The sequence below is a fragment of the Nycticebus coucang genome, chromosome 9, assembly GCF_027406575.1.
Source record: "Nycticebus coucang isolate mNycCou1 chromosome 9, mNycCou1.pri, whole genome shotgun sequence".
Classification (NCBI taxonomy): domain Eukaryota; kingdom Metazoa; phylum Chordata; class Mammalia; order Primates; family Lorisidae; genus Nycticebus; species Nycticebus coucang.
This window is the reverse complement of record NC_069788.1, coordinates 47,082,480-47,106,778: the sequence shown is the minus strand read 5'-3', so window position 1 is coordinate 47,106,778 and position 24,299 is coordinate 47,082,480. Positions and strand designations below refer to the sequence as shown.

Sequence of the window (24,299 nt, the reverse complement as noted above, 5' to 3'; positions counted from 1 at the left end):
TTCAAAAATAAATTTGAATAATTTACCAGGAATTTAATGGTGAAAAATTTTGAGACTTGGGAGATTTAGTTTTTGAAGACTGAAAATTATTTTAAGAGTTACGTCAGCAGAACATGATTTAAACTTTCTTATTTTATCTATTTCTTAGTCTGGGCTTCAGTGAAATCCCTTAAAAGCTTTACATATAGTTTTTAAGAGGTGAGCTCATATTCTAAAATTTATAGTTGTTTTTTTTTTTTTAAATAAAAACAGTATGTTGGTCCTTTTTGCACTTTACAGGCCTCAAGCTTTTTTGTGATATACAGGGTGTCCATAAAGTTTCTGTGCAATTTAAAATAGCACATGAACTTTATGGACACCCTGTATATATACCTTTACTTGCGCCATATTCTTTGAAGAAATCTTTTTGTGGTGTTTATCTCTCTTATTCTTTTTCCATCTCTTCTATATTCTGTAGAACCTTTGTTCATCTACAAATATTTATCTGTTTCCAAGTGTAACTTTTCTGAATTGGATGCCTCTTGGCCCAATTTTCTCCATGCAAGAAATGAGGACATCGTTACTTCAGTCCAGGAAGAAAAATCTCATATTTCTAAACTAAATCACAGGAAATGAAATCACATAAATATTAGGCATCTGATGAATGTATATATATATTCACCCCAAACACTGTTATATAAGAACTGTTATGAACTAAGTATGAGTGACAGTGGCCTAGAACCATGCCCATGAAGCCTTGAGCAAGTGTTCTCACAGTGGTTGTGTTATAGTTTGGTTTTATACATTTAGGAAGACAGGAATTATGTGGAAGTTATAAATAAATACATGGAAGGTGTATATTGGTTTGACTCCAAATGGCGGGACATCTTGAAGAGAGAGATTACAGGCTATAGGTGGGTTTAAAGATTGTTTGATTTGTAATTTGTTAAAGAAATGAAGCTTTGTGTAAAGATTTGGAATGTTTTAAGTTAAGATAAAGAAGTATACTAATCATAGACTAGCCTCTGGATGTATGAGTTCTGACTATTAAGTTCATGAGCTCATCCCTAGAAAAAGTGCTACATATCTGATTGCTAAATGTCACTGTGGTCACCTTTGAGGCACCCCCCTGGGAAGCTATGTACTGATTCCAGCTCCCCTTTAAAGCAATTTTGGAACTCTTCTTCTGGAATGGCCATCTAAGCTGTTGTCATATTACCCTTGATGTCCTGAAAGTCATCCAAATGTATTCTTTTCAATATTTCCTTTATCTTTGGGTAAAGAAAAAAGTCACTGGGGGCCAGATCAGGTGAGTAGGGAGAGTGTTCAAATACAGTCATTTGCTTACGGGCTAAAAACTCCCTCACAGTGTTGCCTTCTCAGCTATCCTCTCTCAGCATGAGCTGGTGCATTGTCATGATACAAGAGCAATGAGTTGTTGGCCACGATTTTCCATTAAGATTTTCCTGTTTCTCTATTGATATTTACTTGGTCTGCTATGCTTTTCATAGTCAACAATGATTTTGATGCCCAATTCAACGCATTTTTTGCAATGTTTTCATCAGCTCTACTTGTTAGTGGCCACCCTGGCCTCTCTTCATCAGTGATAATTTCTCTCCCTTCAGAAAAATGTTTAATCTATCAGAACACTTCCATTTTCTTCATGTCATTATTCTGATAAACTTGGATTGATTTTACTTCCACTCCTGCCAAGTTTCACAACAAAATTACGAATGTTTGTTGTTCTAATTCAAGTTCTGACATTCTTATGATGGCACACAAAACCATGCAACACACTAATGAATGGCATCAGTCCACGTGAACACAACTGTGAGACACAGGAGGCTGACATACTAGATTGTGAAACCTTGTGGAATTGTTCATACAGTGCTGCCAACATAAGGCACAGTGGCAAATTTGAGAACTTAATTGTCAGACCTGCAATACCTAGACTCAAGTGATTGGTTAAATTGAGGACCTGCAGGTGTGGTTTAAGCTTTGTCTTACACAGCCTTAGTCCTGTTAGAGAGTTACAAGAGATATCTCCAAGAAGGAAAGGGGGCATGTTGAGGCATTTTTGACCTCCCTTCTCAGGGTCAGCAACTCAGCTTTAGAGTACTTCTGGGGTCCTCTTGGCCAAAATGGGGGTTCATTCATTCACCTAGGGGGTTTAAGATTTTATTTTAGTTCACAGAACAATGAAACAATACTCCTAGAGGAAGGAAATACACCACTGGGTTCCTGCAAGACTCTACTCACAACATTTTCATCAACAGATCAATACATAAATGTTTATGTGTGGTCCTGATGCAGGTCCTTTTCACCCGGGGCTAAACACAGACCCTACTTTCTGGGCCTGAGGCGGCTTATGACCTGGTTTGATCAATGCTCCGCTTAAACCACAGCTCCTGGGGAGAGGCGGAATGCTGCAAATGGGACTACATTCCTACTCAATGGCAGTTTGAAAGAGGCCTCTAGCATCAAACAGTTGTCATGTATTTTAAACATACATTCCATCTCCCCAAACCCCCTGCCTGCGGGGTAGGAAAAGCTGCATATAAAGCCCTAGACAGAAAGCTGAAAGGGAATACCCTCTCGGGAACCCCCTCCACTGTGCCGGAAACTTCGTCTTCCTTCTCCTTTTATCTATCAGTAAAATCTACCCTCTCGCTTAGTAACCTGGTGGTCTGTGAATTCATTCTGCAAATTTTTGAGACCAAGGACCCAGTAGAGAGAGATTCTGGTAACAGTCCTGTTTTAACTCATGCCTGAATGAAACTTATCTCAACTAAATAATATGAAAGGAAGGGAAATAAAGTGTTAAATGCCAGTGAAGAGAGCCCTGAGTCAAAGGACCTACTGTATATCTTGGATAAAACTTACACATTAGCTAGTTTACATCATAAATTCAGAGAAATACTATTAATAATGTTTACTTCAAAGAAAACATGTTTACATACAGTAAGATCACAAGATAAATTACAGGAGGAATGATAAGGGAAATTGAAATAAAAATGAAGATTACAACTTTAGTTCAAAAGATAAATGAAGCAAAAGAAGTAAAGAGGCAGGAAGTCTAAAGGAAAGAAAGCGCCCTAAGTTTTCTCAGGAAAACTTTACCTTTTCCTTCGTTAAGTTCTTCTGAAAAAAGAAAAGCAAAAATGTCAATATAAACACTTGGAAAGAAAACCTTAAGAAAATTCAAATGGATTGAAAAATACTGATGCAAAATTGAAACTATCAGGATATGCATACAAACACATACACGCACATTGCAGAAAGCTCCCTTTTGCCCTAAAAAACAGTCTGCACAAAGTGAAAAGGAGAAAAGCAGTGAATTTCCTGAACTGAGAAGTCAATGAAGAGGCAAGAAATGTAAAGGGGAGAAAGCACCATAAGTTTTGTCAGGGAAACTTTATCTTTTTGTTTCCGAAGTTCTTCTGAAAGATGAAATGGAAAAATGTCAAGATAAATACTTGGAAAGCAAACCTTAAGAAAATTCAAATGGATTGAAAAATACTATGCAAAGTTGAAACTATCAGGATATAGATACACACACATACGTACAGAATCATTGCAGAAAGCTCATTTTTTGTCCTACCAAACAGTTTGCACAAAAGGAAAAGTAGAAAAGCAGTGAATTTCCTGAATTGAGAAACCAGTAAAGAGGCAAGAAATATCAAGGGGAGAAACCACTATAAGTTTTGTCAGGGAAACTTTACCATTTTTTTCCTGAAGTTCTTCTGAAAAATGAAATGGAAAAGAATTACTATAAATACTCAAAAAGTAAGCCTTACGAAAATTCAAATGTATTGAAAAATGCTAATGCCAAGTTAACACTATTAGGGTGCAGACGCACACGCACATTGCAGAAAGCTCATTTTTGTCCTAAAAAACAGTCTGCACAAACTGAAAAGGAGAAAAGCAGTGAATTTCCTGATTTGAGAAATCGGTGAAGGGGCACGAAATGTGAAGGGGAGAAAGCACTACGAGTTTTGTCAGGGAAACTTTACCTTTTTGTTTCCGAAGTTCTTCTGAAAAATGAAATGGAAAAATGTCAATATAAATACTTGGAATGCAAAACTTAAGAAAATACAAATGGACTGAAAAATACTAATGCAAAGTTGAAACTATCAGGATATCCATCCATCCATACATACACACACACACATACACATTGCAAAAAGCTCATTTTTTGTCCTACCAAATAGTTTACACAAAATGAGAAGCAGAAAAGCAGTGAATTTCCTCAATTGAGAAATCAGCAAAGAGGCAAGAAATGTAAAGGGGAGAAACCACCTTAAGTTTTGTCACGGAAACTTTACGTTTTTGTTTCTGAAGTTGTTCTGAAGAATGAAATGGCAAAAATGCCAATATAAATATTTGGAAAGCAAACCTTAAGAAAATTCAAATGGATTGAAAAATACTAATGCAGGCTGGGCGCCTGCAGCACAGTGGTTACGGGGCCAGCCACATGCACCAAGGCTGGCAGGTTCAAACCCGGCCGGGGCCAGCTAAGCAACAATGACAACTGCAACAAAAAAACAGCCGGGCACTGTGGCAGGTGCCTGTAGTCCCAGCTATTGGGGAGGCTGAGGAAAGAGAATCGCTTAAGCCCAAGAGTTGGAGGTTGCTGTGAGCTGTGACACCACCGTACTCTACCGAGGGCGACACAGTGAGACTCACTCTTTCTCTCTCTCAAAAAAAAAAAGCAAAGTTGAAACTATCAGGATATAGACACACATATACACATGCACACATTGCAAAAAGCTCATTTTTGTCCTACCAAATAGTTTATACAAAATGAAAAACAGAAAAGCAGTGAATTTCCTGAATTGAGAAACCAGTGAAGAGGCAAGAAATGTAAAGGGAAGAAACCACCATAAGTTTCATCAGGGAAACGGTTTTGTTTTTTTCCTGAAGTTCTCCTGAAATGGAATGTATGCCTTAAGAAAATCCAAATATATTGAAAAATGCTAACGCAAAGTTAACACTATCAGGGTACAGATACACATACATGCACGAATGCACACTGCTGAAATCTCGCGTTTGTCCTACAAAATACGCTGCACAAAACGAAAAGGGGGAAATGCAAATGAATTTCCATATTTGAGGAAAAAGCATAGGCGTATTAGTTCTGGCAGTTGCTTTATAAAAATTCTCTTGGTTCCTGTTTATAATATCTAGGCTTTTATTGTTTTTTGTTTTCTTTCTTTCTCTTTAACTTTTTACTTTAATAGAGTTTGCGTTTTTATTTCTTTAATAGGTTCTTTGAGGCACACTAATAATGTTAGTTCTTTTTATTGCTGTTGCAATGTTATTTAAAGTAGACACTGACTTAGAGAATATTGAAGCAGTGTTCCTGAAGGAAATATAGGGCTAGGTTCCTCTGAGTCTGAGGTCAAAATATTTTTACCAATGGATCAAAATGTAACTCTGGGCCAGACACAGTGGTGCACACCTGTAATCCCCACAAGCATTTGGAAGATAGAAGACGCCAGTGTTGTGTAAAGTCACCATAAACATTGACTGATGGAATAAGGAATCGTTGAATCTGGAAGACATACAGGGTTAGGTTCCTCTGATCCTATGGTCATAACATTTTCACTAGTGTATGACTATGTACCTTTGTTTTATGAGAGTTTCTATGGCAAACATCTGGGAGACAAAAGGAGACAATGTTTATAGGGGATAAAGAACATGGAATGGAAAAAGGAAGATGAGAAAGAATAGAATGTAAAATGTAGGGAAATAGAAGTTAAGATAACTTATTATGGAAAAAAGTTCAGTGGTCAAAATGTGGGATGGGAGAGTTGTCATTCAGGAGCAGGAAGAACAAAGGAATGGCATACAGATGAAGAGGCAGGGGATGTCAAAGGGAAGACGGTGCCAAAGCAGTGTCATGGAAACTTTACCATCTTCTTTCTGACATTCTTCAGAGCAAATCAATATAAATAATATATTGTATAACCTAATAGTTCATACCCTCATATTAATCTGAAATTCAAAAAAAATTTAAAAATAGGTATAGATAAGATAGCTATAGCTAAAGATACATGAAAGAGGATTTATTATGAGAATTAGCTCATGCAATTATGGAGGCTGAGAAGTCTCACAAAATGCTGTCTATAAGCCAGAGAAGCAGGGAAGCTGGTGGCATAGATCAGTCGAATTCCAAAGGCCTGAGAATCTGGGGAACCGCTGGTGTAAGTCATGGAATCCAAAGGCCAGAAAACTTGGAGTTCTGATGTCCAAGGGCAGGAGAAGATGGGGTCCCAGTTCCAAAAGAGAGTATATTTGGCTTTCCTCTGCCTTTTTTTGTTCTACCTGGCCCTCAATTGATTGGATGTTGCCCATCCACCATCCAATCTTACTGAGAGCAGATCTTATTTACTGAATTGTATACCATAATTAAGTGGGGATTTATCCCTGGGATACAATGATTATTCAACATACATGATCCAATAAATGTGTTACATCACTTTAGCAGAATGAACAATAAGAAACTCATGATCATCTCACCAGATGCAGAAAACACACTTGACATCGTTCAACATCCTTTTGTGACAAAACTGTCAATTATTTAGGTATAGAGAAATGTACCTCAACATAGTAAACACCATATATGACTAGCCCAAAGCTAATATCATTCTCAACAGTGAAAAGCTGAAAGATTTTCCCTAAGACAAGAATAAGACAAGGGTTCTCGCACTCACCCCTTCTATTCAACACGATACTTGATGTGCTAGCAATAGCAATCAAAGATAACCAAATTGTAAATAAAGAATAAAACTATCCCTATTTGTGGATAACATGATCCTCTATGTGGAAAACCCTAAAGACTAAACTAAAGACTGTTATAACTAACAAATAAATTGAATAAAGTTACAGGATACAAAATCAATATATAAAAAACAGTTGCATTTCTTTAAACCAATAATGACTTACCCCAAACAACATGGTATTGGTATAAAAGTAGAAATGTAGACCAGTGGAATGGAATAGAGAACCCAGAAGTAAAAGCAGATATTAATAGCTACAAACAAGTGATCTTTGACAAAGTGGTCAACAATATATACTGGGGAAAGGAAACAATTCAAGAAATGATGGTGGGAAAACTGAATAGCCACATACTTCCCATGAAAAATCTTTCCAGTGGAGGGTGGCACCTGTGGCTCAAAGGAGTAGGGTGCTGGCCCCATATACCAGAGGTGGCAGGTTCAAACCCAGCCCTGGCCAAAAAAAAAAATATCTTTCCACCGGAAAACCTTTACCCCCAATTTTTTACCACTTAATAGTAAGTGTTGCTACTGTGAACTTGTATCTTGTAAAAGAGACAGAAAAATATAGATAAAAAGAAAGTTAAAAAATAAAAATAAAAAAGAAAGTTTAGGTCCCCTGTGTTTTAATTTTTATTTTTTCTTGCCTCAGTTTATCTACTTTGTGATACTAACGCTCTTCATTGAACATAAAAAATTATTTATTATCTAATATCCATTCTAATGGTGAGGGTTAGTTTTAAACTGACTATTATAAGAAGGAAAATATAAGCTGTGCATAACTGTATAGTGGTTTACATAGAAAGCCACTGAAAACATTTTAAGACAAAGTTTATTTTTTTCACTTAAAAATTCCATAACTTCATATGTATTTAATTAATGATATCTGTTGCAAAAATGGTTTATGTATGTTATAATTTAGGTAAAGTTTACATGCAAATGAAAATAATTGTATCAACTTCAGCTGGAAAGAGGAAAGACTGAGGCATAATGTACATTTAAAAATGCAACACGTGAATAGTATGCTTGTTTTGAGGACAGTGGAAGAACAAAGAACAAGGGAACAGTTGACAATGGATATGTGCAGAGTATTGCAATGTTAATGGAACTTACCATTTTCTGTTATAATTATATCTGAAAAGCAAAGAGAAGAAATATTTAACATTATCAGTTTGTTCAGTTGGTTATCCAATTAGAAAAATTTTAGGTTTTTTTTTTTTTTTTCCAGACAGAGTCTTATTATGTCGCTCGCAGAACAGCACTGTGGCATCACTGCTCACAGCAACCTCAAACTCTTGGGCTTAAGTGATTCTCTTGCCTCAGCCTCCCAAGTAGCTGGAAATACAGGCCCCTGCCACAGTGCTCAGCTATTTTTTTGTTGGTATTGTCATTGTTGTTTGGCAGGCCATGTTGGATTCTAACCTGCCGGCTCCTGTGTATGTGGCTGGTGCCCTAGAGGCTGAGCTACAGGTGCTGAGCTGTCAGGGCCCGGGACTGGCCAGGTCTCCGCCCGGCTTAACTAGGTTCCCATGCAGAGGGCTAAGCTACCTTGCTCAGGAACAATTTCTCTTAGGTGCCTAAGGGCTATCTACTTCAGCTGGAGAGAGAGAGAGAGAGAGGGGGGGGGGGGGGAGAGAGAGAGAGAGAGAGAGAGAGAGAGAGAGAGAAAAGCAGTCTTAGAATAGATAGATCTTAGTCTTTGGTAGAGCTTGGTGATCTTCAGCAGAGAGAGGCTGGGCTGGGGTTTTGCAGACGGAAGAGGAGACAGAGTCAGTGAGCAGGTCCATGATAGAATACGCATGTCCTGACTGCCTGCTCCTCCAGCCTAATAAAAGGCTGATCTCCTGCTGCTCAACACCACAGGTGTAGAGACTGCCAATTCACCACTGCTCTCATCTCAGGAACTCTCATGCTTGTTAGGAGAGCTAAATTCCTCTCTCCATGCCCTTTTCACCAAGGTGTTCCATTGAGCTATACAGGTATTTCTTATAACTCTCACTCCTCCTAGCCATAGGCTATACGGGCTGCTACACCATGCCAATAATTTTAGGTTCTTTTCAGTTTGGCTTACAATTGTATTTTCTAAAAAAAACATAGATTAGATTTTACCCAAACCCAGAAAGTCAAGTAAAAGAGTATTGAGAATGGCCCTCTGTGACAGCATGCACATGTATGTTTCTTGGGAATGGTTATGGGAAACAGAATGAACTTTAGAAAGAAAATGTTCACTCCCTTCTCAGAATAGTTTAAACAACAGTTGAAAGGGACATATCATCTTGGAAGTAAACAGATCATAAGAAACAATTTCAAATGCATAATTACCCTGATAGCCACAACAGTAGTTCCCTTAATTTAGATCTCCACTCAACAGACTTAAGTGAAGCTATAGAAACCCTCTGAAACAGAGAAGAAATACAGAAAATAAGTGGGGGAAAAAAAGAACAAGGAAAGGGTGGAGAAAAGAAGGAGAGCAAAGGATGAAATAGCACATGGAGTAAATATGGAAGCAGAAAAGTACTAGGCATACAGGAATCCAAGTAAGAGTAAGAGAAAGTTGGAGATGAAATAAGAAAAACTCATCTCTAAAAGATAAATGAGCAGAGTCCAGGAAGAACAAACATTACCAGGTACTGGCAAATGATGACCTGAAAATAAAATAGAGAATACTGTATTAATGTTGTGAGAAACAGCAAATATAGACTGAAAACTTGTTTCAAATCTGCTTGCACAAGACAAAAGTAGCATGTTGGGGATTAAGAAGAAGACATTGACAAACATTGATTAACCTGTTTTTAATACCGTACGTATTTGCTATGTTTTGAAAACGCAGCCTCACCTTGCCATGGTCTTGTCTACACATAGATCAGTTTACTCAGACATTATATTATCAATCCCAAGAAATAAGAAAAACTCATCAGCCTAATTTCTTTTCCCCTCATCCTATCAGTTTTCCTAAACTTGCTCTTTGACCTTACTAGTTCTCTGTTCTCAGTACCTTGAGTCTTTCCCCCTCTTCCATAGAAAAACCAGGACAAGGAATCTCCAGAACCGTTCTATGCAATCCCTCAACTTCATGTGCTTATTTTCCTTCCTAATCATGCAAAACTCCAGCTGAGAATCATTTCTCTGGTCCACTTCCTCAGTCCCGTATTCTCAAAGAATAGAATAAATTTACCTGAGGAAAACATTCAAACGTCTTTGCTTATATATGACATTTGATTCCAAAAGATACTTCATTGCTGACGTAGATCTTTTTAATCATCTCTGGTAAGCAACAAACCTATTTGCCTTAGCAATTATTTCAAATGTTTATCAGTCTTAGTAGATTTTACAATCCAATTTACCATCTAATTTCCAAAGAAAGTCTTGTCTTTTAATTGAACTATAAAATGAGATGTTTATATTTCCATTTGTTAATATTTCAGCTTCAGGTTTTTCTTAATTTGGGGGACAGAATTTGACCTGTTGATTAACAAGAATGTCTTTTCCACTTTCTAACACCACAAATCCAGATAAACTCATTGCCTTGCTTTTTGCTCTCATCTGAATGGATTTATACTAACTTATACATTTAGGTCAATATTTACTATTTGTTTAAAATGACTATGTAATGTTGTTTACTACATAGTCATATAATAAAATGTGATTGCATTTATTTTCTTATACAATTTTTTTTCTGGATTTAGAAACAGACTACTTTTAAGAATTATACCTTCCTTTTTAAAAATTTCAGAATATTACTGGGATACATACCTTTTACTTACATAATTTACTTGTGTGCATTTTAAGTCAAAGTTATAAGTGTGCCCTTCACCCAGAATATATGCATTATACGAGCTAGGTATGAATTGACCCAAACCCTCCTGTCTCCTCCCACCCGTTTGATTCCCATTGAGTTTTTCTTCCATGTGCAGGCATGTGTTGATGGAGTTCCATTTGGTATTGGGTACATGTGGTGCTTGTTTCTCTGTTCTTGTGACACTTCACTGAAGAATGGTCTCTATCTCCTTTTTTATGTACTTACCTCTAATTCATCCTAAAACATTTTTCCAATTGTAAAAGATAGAAAACCAAAAACAATGAAAATAACACTTTGTATTTGCAAGTATATGAAGCACTTGCTCAGATTCATAGTTGGCTTGGTGCTCTCTGTAACGGCTTTGACCTGAACTAATTTCTCTCCAAGCCGGATGAACCCTCACACAGTCTTCTCCATTATTTTGGTGTTGAAAATCCTATGTCCTGTATACCACATCTTCCCCTCTCAGTATAGATTCCTGGAAAGGATAGCCTGGTACAAGCACTTAGGTGCATGAGTTTTATTTGGAAGGTGTTCCTGGGAAACAGAAATGAAGTATGGGAGAAAATAAGCCAAGAAAGGAAAAAAGGAAAAAAATATGTATTCAAGTATTCAATACTAAATTGGAACTAATAAATTAACACCTAAATGCACTTAGGGAAGTAAATCTTAATGAGAAGCAAGCCTGAGGGGGAGGGGATGGGTAAATTCACATCTGTTGTGTACAGTGCACACTACCTAGGTAAAGAGCACACTTATAACTTTGAGTCAATCTGTACAAAAACTAAGTACGGAAACAAAACGTGTACCCCCCTAATATTCTGAAATTTAAAAAAATGCAAAAAAGTGTGATAATGAGCCTAGTTATTTTTTCCCTATCCCTTTGAGAATCTTTATATATTTTGGTTAAAAGTCCTTTATCAGATTTGTGATATGAAAATGTTTTCACCCAGTCTATGGTTTGTCTTCATTTTTTAAAACAATATCTTTTAAAGTACACACATCATTAATTTTGATGAAACTCAAATTGTCAAATTATTTAATCTAGGAAATCTTTCTTTAAAACAAGATCACAACATATTCTAATATTTCTTCTAGAAGTTTTCTATACATTCACCTGAGAGATATTGTGGGTTCAGTTCCAGACCACTGCAATAAAGTGAATATTGTAATAAAGCAAATAACATGAGTTGCTTGGTTTCTCAAGTTTCCTATAGGTTCACCTGAGAGATATTGTGGGTTCAGTTCCAGACCGCTGCAATAAAGTGAATATTGTAATAAAGCAAATAACATGAGTTGCTTGGTTTCTCAGTACATATAAAAGTTACATGCACAACAGTGCTTAAGAATCTTTAATTAGAGTAGATGCCATCTCAAGAGACCACTTTCTTTGTTCATCTATAAGAAGTAACTCTTATCTGTTCAAGTTTTATCATGAGATTGCTGCTGCAATCACACCTTTGGGTCCCACTTCTAATTCTAATTCTCTTGCTATTTCCATGACATCTGCAGTCACTTCCTTCCTTGAAGTGTTCAATTCCTTAAAGTTATCCATGAGAGTTGGAATCAACTTCTTCCAAACTCCTGTGAATGTTGATATTTTCACTTTCCACGAATCAAGAATGTTCTTAATGGCATCTAGAATGGTGAATCTTTTCTGCAAGGTTTTCAATCAACTTTCCTCAGCTTCATCAGGGGATCACTGTATATGGCATGTATAGCCTTACAGAATATATTCTTACATATTATAATAAAACTTGAAAGGTAAACTATTCTTTGATCCATGGGCTGCAGGATGTATGCTGTGTTAGCAGGCACAAAAACTGCATTAGTCTTATACATTTCCAACAGAATTCTTGGGTGCCTAGGTGCCTTGTCAGTGAGCAGTAATACAAGGTCAGATGATTAAGTTTGTGAACTCATCCTAGAAAACATGCTACATATTTCACTGTTAAATAACACTATGGTCACCTTTGAAGTACACCCCTTGGGAGTGCCAGTACCTAGTTCAGCTTTCAAAGCAGTTTTGGAGCTCTTTTTCTGGAATAGCCATCAGAGCTGTTATCATACAAGGTCTGACAATGAAGTCTGTGAACTCATCCTAGAAAAATTGTTCACATAGAGTATGTTTTCTCTCCCTTCACTTTCAGTTTATGTGTGTCCTCAAAAGTAAAGTGAGTGTCTTACAGACAGCATATACATGGGTCTTGTTTTTTTTTTTTTTTTTATCAGTTCAGCCACTCTCAGATTATAGAATTGAATGCATTCACATTTAAAATTATTTAAAGGTAAGGCTTACTACTGCCATTTTGTTAATTGTTTCCTATTTTGTTACTCTTTTTTTTTGTTGTTGTTGTTTCTCTCTTGATGTTTGTGATTTGGTGATTCTCTCTAGTGGTATGCTTTAATTTCTTTATATCTTTTTTGTATCTACCATAAATTTTTGCTTTGTGGATACATAGAGCTTACATAAATATCTTATAGTTCTAGCCAGTTATTTTAAGTTTATAACAAGTTAATTGTTATCACATATAAAACCTCAATTTTTGTTCCTCTGATTTTTTTCGCCCTACTTTATCATAAAAATCTTTGTGATTGCTTTCAGCCTACCCAGATGAACCAGGATAATCTTCCCATGTCAAGATCTTTAATTTAATCATATCTTCAGGTCCTTTTTTGCCAAGTAAGACAAAATAGACATGTTTCATGGATTAGGAAGTAGGGATTTTTTGGGGGTGATTAGTCTATATACTACACCTTTTGAAACATTATTATAATATTCTTTCTAATATTTACTTTGATTTCTTTCTTAGAATTTCCATCTCTCTTTTTACATTCTTGCATATTATCCATTTTTTTTTTTCCATTAAAGTCCTGCTATGATTTGGATGTTTGTCCCCTTTAAAACTCATATTTGATGATCTGTCTAGCTGAGACAGTGGGCAATGAAGTTCACAGGAATTACAATGCTACTACTTATTCATTTGCTTAGTTCAAGTAAAATTTGACTTATTTATCTGGGAGTTGCTTTATTAGGTGTATATGAGATTAGACAATTAAGTTCACAAACTCATCCTAGAAAAGGGGCTGTATACCTCATTGCTGAATATCACTACAGTTACTTTTGAGATACTCCCGATGGGAACCTATGCAATAATTCCGGCATCCAGTCCACCCTTCAAAGCAATTTTGGAACTCTTTTTCTGGAATGGCCATCAAAACTGTTGTTGTATGAGGTCTACAGTGAAGTTCATGAACTCACCCTAGAAAAAGTGCTACATACCTCATTGCTGAATATCACTATGGTTACCTGCGAAGTACTCCTTTTGGTCATGTTGTGACTGTAACCTAATATTTTCTAATCTAATAAAGTAAATGGCATCATTTCAAACATCAGATAAGATGTTAAGTTATTTAAGGAGAGAGGATTCACATAAGGCTGTGGGTACATGTACCAAGAGACAGAGATCACTGGAGAGTAGGTGAAAATTTGAAGGTAAAATAAAATTGCATCAAATCCCCACATATTTCTGGTTTCAGTTTTCCTGGCAGTGAGCATTTTAACAATGAAAGTGTACCTACTCTTTTTACTTCAAGATATGCTTATAAGAAGACTGATTATAAACAGGTGATCAGTTTAAATGTACTATGGAAGAAAAATTTTCTATCATTATTATTTGGTGATGGTTTTATTAATTGATTTTCCTAAACAGCTAACTTCTCAAGACAGAATTTATGTTACTCCTTCTCTGTTCTCACCTGTCCCACCTATTCTGTTGGCTTTGTCATAATTTCTTGCATTCCATCATTGAAAACTTACCATTTTTCCTGCCATTCTTCTTGCAGCAAATATAAAATAAAAGTATTAATATAATTATTACAGTCACTGCAATGATGATTCCAAGCACCATAATAATTATCTCATACTTCGAATAATTTTCTGAAAAACAAAAAACAAAACAAAAGAAGATGTAGACCCAGTTTTCATTTTTAGTCCCCTTCCTACTCCAGAAGACACCAATTGTATTTTTCTGTTCCCATCTGGGAAGATTATGGTGCTTTTTTTTCAAACAACAAAATTTTTATTTTTTAAATACCAGCTACTGGCTATTGTATGGGGAACACACAATAAAATAGAAATTATAATCTCTGTGCTCAGGAAGTTTGACTTAACTTATATGATGTGGTTAAATCTCTGTGGATTTTCTTCCTTAAAAGGGTAGGGGCAGGCTCAGAATAATGGAAAATGAATGCTTGGCTAATTTAATTTAAGCATAGAGGGCTGAACTAGGACAAGGACCTTGAAAAGACCTTTTGGGGACAGCTTGGTGTATATAGTCAAGTATATGCTAAATCTCTGTGAAGTGAAAACTTCTATTGTTTCATGTGAATTTGAGGCCAGCAGAGGCCTCCAGTCTCCATCTCATACTGGGATTCTGAGAAAGACTTGTTTTAGGCAGGCCTCTCATTGTATGCTTTAAATTCAACATTTTCTACCTCTTAGTTTAGTACCTCATTTACCTCTGTGATACATAGTGGTAGCCCAGGAAGTAAAGCTTTCCATTTCCCTCATATTCTCATTTCCATTTAATTCAGGTATTGTTTTCTGAACTACCCTCCTTCTGCCAATCTCTTTTCTGGCTCTTTTTAGTTTTGACCTTCATTTAGTTAGCAAAAAATTAACATATACCCCCAAACATTTTTTCAAGGTGTTTTCCAATTCCTGTCTCATAACATGAAAATATTTTCTCTAGTGTCATTGTAAATGGAGAAAGATCTCAACAATCTATACAGTGCAAAATGACAGGAAAAATTTAGCTTTATAAAATTTTTATAGAATGATATAAATAATGTTTGAAGTATACGTTAGATCTTCACTTTACACTACTTTAATAGTACTGAACTGTAGAAATTAGTCCAATTGATATCCAGTTGATATTGTTTAAATAGATTGAAAATATAGCTTAAACTACAGAATTAATATGAAAATTAAATATTTATTATTCATATATAATATATATTATTCAGAAAGTTAAAAGAAAAAGGCAAGTATAAAGAATGCTTATATAACTTGAAAGACTTAGAACATATTCATAGACAGTAGAGGATGGAGACACAAGTGAATATTTTAGAAGTAAGGAACATTGGGCAGCACCTGTGGCTCAGTGGGTAGGGCGTGGATCCCACGTACCAAGGGTGGCAGGTTTGAACCTGGCCTGGCCAAACTGCAACAAAAAAATAGCTGGGTGTTGTGGCAGATACCTGTAGTCCCAGCTACTTGGGAGGCTGAGGCAAGAGAATTGCCAAAGGCCAGGGGTTGGAGGTTGCTGTGAGCTGTGATGCTACAGCACTCTACTGAGGACGATAAAGTAAGACTCTGTCTCTAAAAAAATAAAGAAAAGAAAGAAGTAAGGAGCATTACTTAATGCTTAATGTTAAGATGTCAGTAACATTTTCTGCAAAAATAAAAGTAATAATAAAATTTAAAATTAAAGAGAGCATGACATTCATTTCTGAGCAAGACAGAATAAAAGGGACCCGATTTACCTTCCTTCTGAAATAACAACAACAAAAAAATAAAATATTGAAACAATGGTTTAGAAGACACTAGACATCAGTGGAAAAAAGGAAAATTATCATTTGCAGACAGAAAATAAGAAAGGTAAGCCCGCAGAGAGGAACAAGATGGCAGCTGAGTAACAGCTTCTTTGCAACTGGCTGTGGTGAGATTGGGGAGAGAAGACTCCAGGCATCTCTCGCTTGTGAGCTCTGCCCAGAAACATCCTTTTGGGGATGCATGGAGACAGTGAGAGCCTTCTGGACCCCAGGAGGAGGACAAAAGCAGTGGAGAGGTGGCAAGTGGTTGTATATGGTCTGAGGCTTCTGCAGCTGTAACTGCAACAGCAGCGAGATTGCAGACAGGGCAGACCTTCCCTGTGGGTTGTTTTTGTTTTTTTTTTTTTTTTGGACTTGGGCACTCTGTTGAATTACCTTGGGAGGACTTGGGCGAGAGTAGGGGTGACTTCAAGCATTGTCCAGGGTCCGGGATTGAGCCGGTGGACCAGAAGGGAGCTAACATTGTTCAGCTGTGAGCCCCACCCTCAGCCATTATGGGAGAACTTCCCTGTAGGCTCTGTCCTCAAGGTCGCAGAGTGAGGCCCAGGCTGGAAGACCTTGGGTGAGTGATCTAATGACTGTGAGCAATGCCAAAGGCTGGGACTAAGACATGGCAGAAGAGCAGAACTTTCAGTATTTGGCAGTAGGAGGGCTGCATAGCAGCCTTGGCCCTCAGGTGCATAGATTGAAGCTGGTTTTGGCACACTGGATAAGCTGGTAGCCACTTCAGGAGAGATCTCAGTGACAAGTGCTTTCCTGGGAAAGCTTCTGCTTAGCCAAGGTTAATAGATAAAGTGTCTTCTAAGTGCACTGAGGAGGGATTCAGGATCTCAACCCTGCAGGGTTTGAGGGCAAAGAAGTCAGCAGAGGCCTCCAGTCTCCATCTCATACAGCTGTATCAACATTGAGATTAGCATCTCATACCGCAGAAGATCATCTGTTGCCCAGAAAATATTCAGCAAGATATGTATACTGCTTTTTTTTTTTAAATTCAACATTTCCCCCCTAGATGTTTCCTTTTGTATCTTTCTTAGTTTCTCTAATTTAAATATAATTTCCCATTGTTGCCTTCTTTAATAATAAGAACTTAATTTTTGCTAGTGTTTCTGCCCCTATTATTTGGTTTCCCCCCAAATTTTATCCTATAAGCATTTCTGTTTGTTTGTTTTGGTTTGATTTATAGTATTTTTGTCTTTCCTCTCTATTTGGTGGAGGTGGGTTACCATGTCTGCTCAGGCTGGTAAAGAGCTACTGACCTTAAGGGAACCACCCAACCCCCCACCCCCAGAGGTTGGGTTTTTTTTTTAAGTGTGGGTCAAAGTACCCTACTATATACTTTTATTACTCCTCTTTCCATCTTTGTGTGCCTGTCTTCTTTTTGTCAATATTCCCTTTTGCTCACCCCCTCTCCTTTCTCCCTCTCTCTCTTTTAAAATCTTTTCCCCCTTCTTGCTCTTCAATCTTCTCATCCTTTTAGTCCTGTACCAAAAGGACTCATTGAAACTTTAGGCCAGAGAGGCACTGTAACTTAAAGAGCAAGAGGCAGTGAAAGAAAATTTAGGGCGAGAAAACAGATAAAAGAAAACATTCATGAGGACGAATCAGCAGAAAAATCCTGGCAATATGAAAAACCAGTCCAGAGCAAGCCCCCAAGGCACCATAAGGTAGCTACTGCTGAGGATTCCACCTACAAAAAAATGTTAGAAATGACAGAAGGGGAATTTAAAATACAGATGATGAAAGCATGAAGGAAATTGCTGAGAAAGTGGAAAATAAACAAAAGGAAATCCAGATATTTTCTTCTTTTTTTGCAGTTTTGGCTGGGACTGGGTTTGAACCCACCACCTCCAGCATATGGGACCTCTGCCCTACTCCTTGAGCCTTAGGTGCTGCCTGCAAAAGGAAATCCAAAAACAGAATAAAATAAGAGATGAATGACATGAAGTATTTAGAAAGGATATGACAGAGCTGAAGGAATTGAAGCAGTCAATTAGGGAACTTAAAGATGCAATAGAAAGTATCAACAACAGATTAGACCATGCAGAAGAAAGAATCTCAGAGGTAGAGGACAAAGCTCTTGAGATAATGCAGATAGTTAAAGAGGCAGAAAAGAAGAGAGAGAAAGCAAAACATTCACTGAGAGAATTATGTGACTTTATGAAGTGTTCAAACATATGAGTTATAGGTATCCCAGAAAGGGATGAAGAATACCCCAGGGGAATGGAAGCCACCCTAGAGAATATTATAAATGAAAATTTCCCAAATATCACCAAAGATTCTGACACAGACCTTTCAGAGGGATATTGGACCCCAGATCACCTTAATTCTAATAGAGTTTCTCCAAGACACATTGTGATGAACCTGTCCAGAGTCAAGACAAAAGAAAAGATTTTGCAAGCTGCCAGGAGTAAGCACCAATTGACCTACAGGAGCAAATCCATCAGGGTGACTTCATACCTCTCAAATGAAACTTTTCAAGCCAGAAGACAATGGTCATCCACCTTAAATCTACTTAAACAGAACAATTTCCAGTCCAGAATTCTATATCCTGCTAAGTTAAGCTTTAAAATTGACAGAGAAATCAAATCATTTACTGATATGCAAACATTGAGGAAATTTGCCACAACAAGACCAGCTCTGCAGGAAATACTTCAGCCTGTTCTACACACTGACCATCTCAATGGACCACCACCAAAGTAAGCACCCAGAAATTAAAGGACAGAACCTAACTTCCACAATCATGCAAAAAATAAAACTAAGCAATGAACTTTCACAATATAAGATGAATAGAATGCTACCATTCTTATCGATTATCACAATGAATATGAATGGCTTGAATTCCCCACTGAAGAGGCATAGATTAGCTGATTGGATAAAAAAACACAAGCCATCCATTTGCTGTCTGCAGGAAACACACCTAGCCTCAGAAGATGAATTAAAACTCAGAATTAAGGGTTGGAAGACAATTTTTCAGGCAAACGGAATCCAGAAGAAAAGAAGGGTTGCAATCTTATTTTCAGATACATGTGGATTTAAAGCAACTAAAGTCAAAGAAGACAAAGATGTACACTTCATATTGGTCAAGGGAAAAATACAACAAGAAGACATTTCAATTCTAAATATTTATGCATCCAACTTAAATGCTTCTAGATTCTTGAAACAGACCTTACTTAGTCTGAGCAATATGATATCCTGTAACACCATAATAGCAGGGGACTTTAACACTCCTCTTACAGAGCTGGACAGATCCTCTAAACAAAAATTAAACAAAGATATAAGGGACTTAAATGAGACCTTAGAATAACTGTGCTTGATAGACATATATAGAACACTCCATCCCAAAGCTAAATAATAGAGCTGAGAATAGTGAGGGAGGGGTGGTCCCCTGACTCCAACAGAGCCTATCAGGAGAGGCTTGCTGAGTGTGAACTGAGAACTGTGGGCAGGGGCGTGGTCCCCTGACTCCATCAGCCTCTCCAAGCAGAGGCTTGCCTGGTATGGACTGAGACTGGCAGGTGGGGTCGTAGTCCCCTGACTGCAACTGAGCCAGTGAGCAAAGGCTTGTCGTGTGGACTGAGACCAGTGGTGGTGGTGTGGTCCCCTGACTCCAACTGGGCTGGCAAGCAGAGGCTTGCTGGGTGTGGACTGAGACTGACGGGAGCGGGTGTGATCCCCAGCTCCAACTGGGCAGGCAAGCAGAGAGGTGAACACCAGCGTGGACCGAGTCTGGTAGTTGGGAGCATGGACCCCTGGCTCCAATTGAGTTGTTGGAGACCCTTTGACCCCTCTTTGCTGGGCAGAGTTAGTACTGTCTGAGACAAATTGATTGGAACTTGTGTCTAGGACTGTCCACCTGGGGACACCCTGAGGTTGGCCTTGGAGGTTCTGTAGTGAAAAAGAACTGAATGGTGGGGGTGGGGCTCTGCCATTGTCTGTATCTCTCCACAGCTGAGATTTAAACCTAATACCATGGCTTTTTAGGGTAGGGTAGAGGTTGGATGATTTCAAATAGAGCCAGCTTGCACTAACTCAACAAGTAGGGTCCTCAGAGTCTCTGGCCAAAACTCTGAAAGGGGCCTTTGTAAGACTGCAGCGGATAAGCCACAATTACAAAGCCTAGTGCTTTGGTAAGGGGATGATTAACTCTACTACCTGGGAACCCCAATTCAATCTCACCCTACCAGTTCTGTTAAACAAATGGTGGAAAATAAACATGGTGTGGAACAAATGGAAGACTCTGGCAACACAGATAACCAGAGTAGATCAACCCCCCCTCCCAAGGAATGACAAAGGATGTACAACTGCAGATGCCATGCATAGACAAATGTCTGAAATGTCAGAAATCAAATTTAGAATATGCATGGCAAATAAGATGAATAGAATGGAAGAAAAGTTAGAAATTGAAATCCAAAGAGTAGTTGTAAAGTTGTCTCAAGAAATTAATGAATTCAAAGACAAAGTCACCAAAGATATGGACATAATGAGAAAAGAGATAGCAGAGCTCAAGGAAATGAAAGTTATTTGAGGAGCTCTGAAATGCAGTAAAATCCCTCAGTAATAGAGTTGACCAGGTAGAAGAAAGGATCTCTGAAATTGAAGACAAAGCTTTTGAATGTTTCCAAACCTCAAAGAGGCAGACAAATGGACAGCAAAAACTGACCATTCCCTGACAGAGTTGTGGGATCACTCTAAAAGATCAAACATTTCTCTTATAGGAATTCCTGAAGGAGAAGAGGATGTATCTAGAGGTACAGATGCTCAACTCTAAGAACTTATGGAGGAGAATTTCCCAAGCATTTCAAGAGATACAGAACTTCAGATAGCAGACAGTTTCAGAACCCCAATAAGACTTAATCCAAATAAAGCATCTCCTAGACACATTGTGATTAACTTTGCCAAAGTTAGGATGAAGAAAATTCTGCCAGCAGACAGATGTAAGAAAAGCAACACCTACAAAGGGAGAAGTATCAGAATTACTGCAGATCTCTCAGCCAAAACGTTTCAAGCCAGAAGAAGGTGGTCATTGACCTTTTATCTCCTAAAACAAAACAACTTTCAACTCAGTATCCTGTATGCAGCTAAACTGAGTTTCATCTGTGATGGAGTATTCAAATACTTTAATGACATACACATGTTGAAGAAATTTGCCATAACTAAGCCAGTTCTCCAGGATATTCTCAGATCCATCCTCCACAATGACCAGCACAGTGCTCTACCACCAAAGTAAACTCACTCAGAAATTTTTGAACAAAACCCAACTTCCACAGTGGTGAAAGGATTAAAAATATCCAATGGACATTTGAAAAACATGCCACCCAAAACATTATCAGGCTTATCAATTCTCTCAATTAATGTAAATGGTTTAAATTGTCCTTTAAAGAGACATAGGATGGCTGATTAGAGACATAAACTCAGACCAGATATCTGCTGCATACAAGACTCTCATCTTACCTTAAAGGATAAAAATAGACTCAGGGTGAAGGGATGAACATCTATAATACAGGCAAATGGAAACCAGAAAAAAGCAGGGGTGGCAATTTTATTTGCAGATATAATTGGCTTTAAACCAACAAAGACAAAGAAAAATAAGGATGGTCACTACATATTTGTCAAGGGAAACACCAAACATGAAGAGATTTTGATAATTAGCATTTATGCTCCCTACCAGAATGCTCCTCAATTTTTAAAGCAAACCCTAACGGAGATGAACAACTTGATATCTTCCTGCACTGTAATAATTGGAGACTTTAATACCCCTTTGAGAGTTTTGGATAGATTTTCCAAGAGGAAACTAAACAGAGAAATATTAGAATTAAACCTGACCCTAGAACAAATGTACTTAACAGACCTCTACAAAACATTTCATACTAATAAAACTGAATATACAAAACCTATGTAAATGTCAGCAAGAGGAGTTGCTTGAGAATGACAAAAGGAAAATTTTGTCTAAAGTAATGACCATCAAAGAAGAATTTTTTCAGTATGTTAGAGACAGATAAGCTCTTTGGAGATTAGGGAAAAATCTCTGGATATACTTAGCAACAGGGTTAATACAAAATTATCATGTTCTTATTGGCACACATACAAAAGACTGAAATTTAAAATTCATACATAAATGTCAATGTGTGACATAGAAAAAATGAAATATGCTAGAAATATCCCCACAATTAGGGCAAGCACTATAATAATAGTGAAAAAAGAAAAGTTACTCACCTTCTGTCTTATCTTCTATGTCTGTACTGATAACTGAAAAAAAGAAAGACACTGTATTTATCTGTATGTCAGAATAATTAACAACATTCATACATGTTCTAAACAAGTACATAGGCTAATTCTCAATTCGAATCTCTCATGCCTGTAATCCCAGCACTGTGGGAGCCTGAGGCAGGAGGATTGTTTGAGCTCAGAAGTTCAAGACCTGTCTGAGCAAGAGTGAGACCTCGACTCATGAAAAAAATGAAAAACCCAGCCAGGCACTGCCGTCAGCGCCTGTAATCCCAACGGCTTCAGAAGGCCTCATCCTGTGAGGCAGCAGGATGCCCACAACCCGAGTCTGAGTTTGCAGTGAGCTATAATACCACTGCTCAGGGTATAGGGTAGAACTCTGTCTCCACCAAAAAAAAAAGAAAAAGAAAAAAAAAACCAAGACAGATCTCTCAGACTGCATCAGAGATTGGTTAATTTGGGCTCTCTTGCATTCATGGCTTCTGGCAGCATAGTAACAAAAGGACTTATTCCATAATATTTAGAGATACCACTTGCATCCTGAACACAGAATATTCAGCTAAGTACAACCGTGTGTCCATGTGCAGAAGCTTAAAAATAAAACAAATGTGAAGAGGGCTGACATAGGCAATGTAAAATTGTCTTTTCTGTCTTTTTCAGCGCCTCTTTCCTTGCATCCAAGTTGCTGCAGAAAACATTATTTTATTCTTTTTTTATGGCTAGTAGCATTCCACAGGGTGTGTGTGTGCATGTGTATACACCACATTTTCTTTATCCACTCATGGGTTGATGGACGCTTAAGTTGATTCCATATCTTTGCAACTGAAAATTGTATTGTGATAAACATACAGGTGAAGGCGAGTTTTTAAAATATAACAACTTCTCTTCTTTTGGGTAGATACCCAGTAGTGGGATTGCTAGATTGAATGGTAGATCTACTTTTAGTTCTATGAGGAATATTCATGTTTTTTCTGTACAGGTTGTATTAGTTCACATTCCCACTAACAGTTTCTGAGCCTTCTGTTTTTACAGCATCTTTGCCAACTTCCATTGTGTATCATTCAACTAACCTATTATTTTAATAGAAATCCATTATAGAAGAGAATAGGAAAAATACATATGAGATTAATAACTGCAACATTATATGTTATAGCAAAATGTTAGAAACAATGTCTTCAATAAAAGAAATAAAAATCAAAATATTGTCTATTGTACAAAAATGTAGGTGTAGGCATGGAGGCTATGATGGCTGTAGTAGGGGACAAGTAAATTATTTCTTATTTGCCCATATAATTTGATAATATTTAATCCTTAAAAAAAAAAGAGACAGTTTTCTGTGTGCTGAGGTAAGGTGGTATATAAGACCTGACCTTAACTTCAAAAAGCTGGATGCAAGGCTATGCATAGTATGTTACCACTTAAGTGAAAAGAGAGTCATGTATAGAGAATTTATTGAAATATCTGGGACAAAGTCTCAAAAAGAACAACTGAATGGCTGCCAGAAGAGGAGTAAATGACTCAGAGTGTGTGTGTGAGAGAGACAATTTGTCACTTGTGACTTTTTACTTATACCCAGCATACATACATTTATAAATACTATTTTTAAAATGTCTTAATCTATTTTCCATGGATATATCTTTAAATAGAAAAGTAGACAAAGAATATATGTGCATATATCAAATTCATAATACTCATAAATTTGTTAGTAAGATAAGAAAACTCAGTGTTAGAGCAATGTAAAATAAAGCTTTTTTTAGTTTTTAAAAAATAGTGAATTTTAAAGGTTATATTTATAACTTTTAACTATTTTGATTTTGGGAGGTAGAACTATGGGGATTCCTTTGTATTTTAAACTTCTTGTCATTTTATTTATTTATTTTTAAAGCGATCACTCAAACTCA

General features: G+C 37.2%; 1 protein-coding gene across 3 annotated transcripts in view; it reads right to left on the bottom strand.

Moving 5' to 3' along the window:
- LOC128594926 (uncharacterized) overlaps positions 1-24,299 on the bottom strand; it is a 28,696-nt gene that overhangs the window by 2,344 nt on the left and 2,053 nt on the right. The window contains exons 3-10 of one of the 3 annotated variants that reach the window (XM_053603840.1): positions 22,387-22,419; positions 14,378-14,497; positions 9,383-9,403; positions 7,872-7,892; positions 3,993-4,013; positions 3,702-3,722; positions 3,100-3,120; positions 776-2,140 (exon numbers count right to left, since the gene is read on the bottom strand). In XM_053603840.1, the coding sequence (XP_053459815.1) occupies positions 2,133-2,140; positions 3,100-3,120; positions 3,702-3,722; positions 3,993-4,013; positions 7,872-7,892; positions 9,383-9,403; positions 14,378-14,497; positions 22,387-22,419 (266 nt within the window). In that variant the 3' untranslated portion in view covers positions 776-2,132. Of the gene's footprint in view, positions 1-775; positions 2,141-3,099; positions 3,121-3,267; positions 3,420-3,701; positions 3,723-3,992; positions 4,014-7,871; positions 7,893-9,382; positions 9,404-14,377; positions 14,498-22,386; positions 22,420-24,299 lie in introns of those variants that run through there. The other 2 variants (XM_053603837.1, XM_053603839.1) reach the window with 2 other exon arrangements.